Genomic DNA, 7,253 nt, shown 5'->3' with positions numbered 1-7,253 from the left:
TTGGAAGATTCTTCTTTACATTTCACCACGATTAACCGCACCACATTTGTAAAATGATAAAGTAGCCTTCGAAGGCCTATTTTGGTTGAAATGGTTGGTGTCGGTTAAATCGGTTTATGGTGGTGGGATTGATTTTAGAACTCGCCAGAAAACTCCACCGAGTGGGTAAAAGGTCGGAGATGTTTACACCGAGAAAGCAAGCAAGTTGGATACTGGAGGAAAATGAGGGTGTATATAAAGAGGGTTCTTTAGTTGGATGTACAATTGCTGGAGACGAATATAGAATTTTCTCAAGTGGTGTCGCTTTCTGGTAAATGCGGGGATCGATGACTTAAGCAGAGTGGCATCAAATCCTTGGGCGTCTTGAATAGAGCTGAAAGTGGGAAGCATTGACGGGCCTGGTGTGGCTACCAAAACACAGTGCCTATCATTGGTGAGGGTGATCTGGTACACCTTTTCAAAGACATTCTTCAGGTTTGTAACAACAGTGGCGTAGAAAACCGCATCCGATGGAATCCCATATATGATAACCGCACCTTCATACGAAATCATGGATTTTAAATTGTTTAGCATATAATCCGATATCATTTGCACTGGCGGCGCACGTGATCCGGAGTACGAACCATCCCTTAACTCTTTTATGTCCATCATTAGGACATCTAATTGAGCTTGACCTTCATTTTGTAATTTTGCAAGCAATTAGGGAGTATGTGTGTGCTCCGGGTTGATAGGCCACACATTAACAGGTGGAACTTCAAGCATGTGGGTCAAGGAATCTATAAAGTCGCTACAAGAATCTGAACACGCCACGCCAAAGCCTAGCATAAAGACTGTGTAGGCGATGTCGGTCAACCAAGTTTTGGCTTAACATTGAAGCCTAGTATATGGACCATATAGGCTCCAATGAAGTTCTTGATAAGTAAGGGATAATATCAAGATGTGATCTTTCAACCACAAATGGATTAGCCATTACGAAAATCGGATCCCTTTACTAGTATATGGGTTGTTACACACCATAGATGTACTAATAAGCTTCACACCACTCATAAGATCAAAGACCAAAACTAAATAACAAAATCCCATAAACAAAGAAAAAAGATCGAAAGAATTATCAAAAACCTAACACACCACTTTGCTAAAGTTTAAACATTTAATTCATACTAAGCGTCATCTTTAACCCAAGAAATATAAGAAGTTTAGCAAACATTGGCCATACAAGCTTGCTCACAAACAATGATCATGGCAAGGGTCGGGAGGAACAAGTGCAATAACAAAAAAAAAACTTCTTGAAGATGAATAATTACAAGTTTTTTTCTCTCTTTGTCTATTACAAGTGGGTTGTGGAGTGATCCCCAAACCCCAAGGGGTATTTTGGGGGCTATAGAGCCCCTTGATGGGTGTGGGAATCATGTGATTCCAGGGATGAGAAGAAATGAAGAACCTAAGGCCTCTATTTATTGTGGTTGTCTGGTACGAGTGAACAGTTGTACGTGTACTTGTTGTCTCCAAACAAACCACCGATCTTGTACTTTTGGCAGATTCAGGTCCCTGGATCGTTTTGGCACAGGTGTTGTATTTATGCACGGTCGTGCATGGGAACGTGTCCTGACTGTGTCTTCAATCTTGTTAGTTTTGTTGGATCTCGAAGCTTCTGAATTTTATCTTTACATGCCATGGTCATGCGTAGCTACTAACGTCTTGGTGAATTGTTGGTTAATACATGACCGTGCTTAATGTGGGCACGATCGTGCTCATCCTTCCAGAGACTACATTTTTGGCATATTATACATACTTGAAGGCTAAGGCTTTCTAGAGGCTAGTACTTGTTGTACAAGGGGAAACGAGAAGGACAAAATTCTTTTTTTCCTTTTTACAGGTTATCTCCTAACAATAACTGTTAGGCCTTTTGTTTGTCTTTTCTTTATTTTGTCCCACATGATTCATTTCTTTAGACTTGATGTGGAATAGGTAAGACCATCCCCAAATGAAGCATGGCTATGCATATCTGTTGTCTTCTGGGATTGTGTATGGCCCCCTAACTGGGCACCTTATTGTTGGGTCACATAAAAATGTACAATTTGAAAATAACACTTTTTCTTGAAATACGCAACGGAAATTTTCAATTAAAACAGTACATGATTAATTGAAACTCAAAATGTTATTTAATCATTAACAAACCAAATGTCTTCCACCTATCACGAGTAATCTCATCCAATAGCTAAGAGCAACACCGACTCCAATCACACACCTGCAAAACAATCTAACATACATGAAAAAGTCAGCAATGCTAAGTCAGTCCTAAGAGTTTAAGCAGAAGCATTTAAAACACATACCAAATGCTTTATTTGAAAATTTAAACATCATCATTGTAAAATCACCAACGTTTATTAAAATACGTTAACATCATTTTAAAGTTTAACGACTCCAACCCTTCACCCGAAACAACCAAAACTCTACCCATATCCTAGATCCAATCATCTTATAACTAATCATTTATGATGTGGATCAGATTACTTAATCACTAAAGGATAACCGACAATGCATCTTAATTTATAGGACGATTAACCAAACCGACCAGTATCTAGGACATAACAATTAAACGCCTAAAAGCTCAATTGCAACTTAACCTCGTCCGACAACTACACATTTTAACATCACTCGCCAACTACATAATAAAACATCATTTATCGCTTGCATCATTTAACATCATTCGTCAACTGGGCAAATAATCATCATTTACCCACCATTTAACTAGTGTGAAACACATAAGCACATAAGTTGGGAACCTAAAACATCATATGTTTCCCGTAGGCTTATCATCATTTGCCCTCAAAGAATCAAGTGTTTCCAATAAGGCTAATCATTTAAACACCTCAAGGATGTTTCTCGTGACCTGACGTCACCCCGAAGGTAACGCCGCCATCACGAGTAACCCGCATCAAGCACCTCAAGGATGCTAAATCACATAAAGCATAGACATACATATAAGGTCTAAAGCATGTCAACTACCCGGCAACTGCTACCTTCATATTCCTGTTACCCCTAACGTTTGAAACCTATGATAGTATTACCAATTAACATTCCGCACGACTAGGTCGTGCTTTTAATATCGAAACCTACCACACTTCATACCCCTACGACCTCGACATCACTATAAAAATGTAATACATTTATGCCGGACAAATAAAGCCCAATTAACTAATACCTCATAAAAACCATTAACGGATGAAAACATTTATCCAACATTTAAAATCTCAAAGCTCGTAAATTAAATAACTTGTAACATATATGAACAATGTAAAAAGTATGTATGCTAGCCTTGAAAATATTTAAGAAAAAAAGGAATTAGAACTCACCGGTTACAAAGATTCCAAATCCATGAGCTAACGGCCTCGAACCAAATTCTCAAGTGAAACCTTACCGAATACAGGCATCACAAATAATTCGGAGCGTGCTTGTTAGCTTGCTTAAATAAAATTAATTAATCATGGTGCTTACTAGCTTGCTTTTTTTCCAATATTGCCGATGTAAGTAATTAAGCTATGTGCTAGCTTGTGTTATTGTTTCTTTATTCTTTCTTTCTTTACCCGAGGACCTCCCATGAATTACTTAGCAGGTGTGCATGGCTTTCTTTCTTTTTTATTCTTTGTATCCGATCCACATCCTTACATCTCACACACATGTAACTCTGATCACCTCCCATGCGCAACCTATAGAATCACCATGCAACACACCTACAACAACCTATAGAACCTTCATGCCCAAACCATAATCATAGACTCAAACCGTGTTGATATCACCTCGAACCAGGTCCCATATTTGACCCGACTAAGCGAACTGTAAAAGAAGCCACAGCATAAGATGCATGCTTCATATATGACCCGACTAACCCATGCCCTTCATGTTCGGTTGAATCTTGAAACAAAGCTCCTGCCTGGCTGCCTGCCTTGATCGTAGTTATACAAGGTGATCATCACCACTGTGAAGATCGCCTTGGGATTGAGAGAAAACATCGAGATAACCAGGGTTAGTAAGGATTATGCATCCAAAGTGGGTGACGGATATATTGTCCAACTTACACATTACGTAACCCCTTATAATATTCACCTTTGATGATTTGATTTTACTATCCTTTAACTTTCATTAGACGACATTTGCTACTCTACCGATTCTTTTAATCCAGTCATGAAACCAAAACGGGGCTTTACAGATAAATGCATCAACATGCCTAGAATGTGCATGGCCATGTGTGACCTTTGACTGCTTGTTTTCTTTATATTTGGTCATGGTCTTGCTTCGGCACATTTGTTGACTTTTGTTGACCATCTTAGATAGACTTTTTGACTTCTAGGCCTTGTTGATGCATAGTCGTGTCCATAATTCCATATGTGCCTTTTGCTGATTTCTTTAGAATTTCAGATTTTTAATGAATGAAAGAAATAGAAAAAGTAATAAAAAGATGAATAAAAAATACTATTCATTTGAATAGAGATATATATGTGAGATGAGATGTAGGAGGTTCTTTAAAAGTAAGAATCAAAATATGAATTTCAGTTAAATTATACGGTTGTGGATGGAAAATTGACACTCTTTTTTTTCACTTGGCGGCTTGAGAACATATATAACCAAAAGATAAAAACACAGCTCATGACGTAGGTATAAATAAGCACGTTGTGGTTTCATACGAACAAAAGATAAAGTCATAAAACGACTGCTCAGAACATAGGTGTAAATAATCATGTTGCGGTTTCATACAACCAAAGATTTAATGACAACTTGAAACGTAGGTAAAAATAAACAAATTGCAACAATACATTCAAAATTAAAAAAAGACATCGCCTTGTTAAACTTAAAGCAGAAAGTTTTATCTCAACCATGATAGTAACTAAGTCATTGGTCGGTCCACGGTCGAGTTAATTTCAAGAAATCAACTCGAGAGGAACCGCCATCCTCCACCGCAGCCTTTGCCCTTCCACTCATCTCCGAGACCCGTTCTCTCACCGCCCTCCCTTCCTCACCGTCCATCAACTGCTTAACCGTCTCCTCCACTGCATCCGCACTCACAAACCCATCCGCCGACATTTCCAACCATAGTGCCACCTTTATTTCCTCAACCAAATACACCCTATTCATCTTCTGCTCCGCATACAACGGCCATGCCACTATTGGCACACCACAAACCACCGCTTCAAGCGCGGAGTTCCACCCACAGTGACTCACAAACCCACCCACCGACTCATGACCAAGTATCGCTGGCTGAGGGGCCCAGTTCTTCACCACCATTCCCTTACTCCTAGTCCTAGTTAAAAACCCTTCAGGAAGAACATCTTCAAGTTCAAACTCTTTTAAGCTCGACTCTTTTTCGCAATCTGTTATCATCGGGTTGCGCACCACCCACAAAAATCTTTTCCCACTTCTCTCTAACCCAAAAGCTATTTCCTTCAACTGCTGTTTTTTAAACACCCCCATACTCCCAAAGCATAAAAACACCACACTCTTACTAGGTTGTGTCTTCAGCCATTTCAAACACTCGTGTTCATCATCATCGTCATCCACTTGCTCGCCACTGGCGAGCAAAGGCCCGATAAGATAAGTAGGCGGAGTTGGACCCTCCGGGATGCACTTACCATCCCGGAGAGTCCGAGCCGCTCTTTCCTCTAACTCAAAGAAGCTGTTCGCAATGACACCAGAAGATTTTGCCATGTTAAGTGCTGATTTCAAGAAGTATTTGTAGGAATTACTTTCCCTATCACTTACAGCTGTCGGCATGTACGAAGAATGCATCCGAGGTACCCCAGGAATGTCCAAGAAATCATTTACATCTTTATAGCTTTTACAAGTGGTTTTGTGGGCGTATGGGGAATACAAGAAGCCACAAAGGCCAGAAGCACCACTGGTGTAGAAATAGTAAGTGGGTAAGCTGAGACTTTTAGTGACTTGAAAAGCTGCATCTACATAGAAATCAAGGATCACAGCTTTTATGGTTGATGTTTGTGAGATGGTTACGAGGGTGTCGTGAAGGACCGGGTTGTAAAGCTCAGGGATGCCGAAAGCAAGATCCTCGAAATCGGAAGAGAAGTCGGGTGGAAGAGGGATGGCTGGGAGGTGGTGGAATGTGATGGACGGGGTGGTGGTGGAGACAGTGTTGATGTATTTACCGGTTGAGCCGGTTTCGTAATGAGCGGGGATGATGAGGATGACAACGGAGAGTGAAGGGTGGTGGGTGTGGATGAGTTTTCCAATCTCCACCATGGACACCAGATGGCCGATTCCTGGAGATGGGTATAGAATCACGGTAGAGGATTTCATTTGTGTTTGTTGAGTTTGGTGTAACTAGCTTGATAGGGAATTGGGTAGGAAACAAAGGTTATCAAAGTTTTGCATGTGATCGGGCAAGATGCCGATTTTATAGCCAATGTGGGATGAGTGTCATTTACTCATTTTGTCTTTTATCCATGACTTAAAAGGGTGGTGTGGGTGCATGCACCATGGGAGGGATGTACCAGGACTTAATCATTCAACTATCAGGGTGGTGTGAGTGCATGCACCATGGGAGGGATGTATCATGTGTCTCCATGAGAGATGTTATAAACTTGTGGGTTACATCTGCGTTTTGTGCAGTGGCGGACCTAGGAATTTTTCCATGGGGGTGCGGAACATTTTTAAAAATTTTAGGCCCCTAGGTATATAAGTAAAAAAATCGGTTCGTATCGGGTCGGGTCGGGTCATGTAAAACAAACGAACATCAAACTAAATTTATATAATCATCAAAAACATGTCAAACCTTGTTACAAACATAATTAAAACGTCGACGCCCTACGGGTTTTCATTTTTTGAAATCTATCCAAAACATCATGTAAAACTAATTTCTTAAGCAATTCTTTCTCTATATAACATAAGTTCATCGCTCTTATTCAAGCCCTAGAAATCATAACATAAGTTGTAATCATCAAAAACATGTCAAACCTTGTTACAAACATAATTAAAACGTCGACGCCCTACGGGTTTTCATTTTTGAAATCTATTAATTTTCAACTATTCAAGCCCTAGAAATCATAACGTAAGTTGTAATCACCCTAAAAATATATAAACAACATAATCACCATAAAAATCATCTAAACAATCATAAACAACGTCAAAACACACAAAATTTCAAACCTATTTAACAACTTTATTACCCTTTTTTCTCCTATAATATCAACCAAAATCATCAAAATAACAAAGAAACTTACCCGTGTTCGGATTCCGGTTAG

At 39.6% G+C, this 7,253-nt stretch overlaps 1 protein-coding gene across 1 annotated transcript; it reads right to left on the bottom strand.

Moving 5' to 3' along the window:
- Positions 1 to 4,723: 4,723 nt before the first annotated feature.
- Positions 4,724 to 6,528, bottom strand: LOC110889205 (UDP-glycosyltransferase 88B1). The gene has a single exon (XM_022136712.2). The coding sequence runs from the start codon at positions 6,307 to 6,309 to the stop codon at positions 4,891 to 4,893; it is 1,419 nt and encodes a 472-aa protein (XP_021992404.1). The 5' UTR covers positions 6,310 to 6,528; the 3' UTR covers positions 4,724 to 4,890.
- Between the last annotated feature and the right edge of the window lie 725 nt (positions 6,529 to 7,253).

Source organism: Helianthus annuus, chromosome 14 (assembly GCF_002127325.2).
Source record: "Helianthus annuus cultivar XRQ/B chromosome 14, HanXRQr2.0-SUNRISE, whole genome shotgun sequence".
NCBI lineage: Eukaryota > Viridiplantae > Streptophyta > Magnoliopsida > Asterales > Asteraceae > Helianthus > Helianthus annuus.
This window is presented reverse-complemented; position numbering and strand designations above follow the sequence as displayed.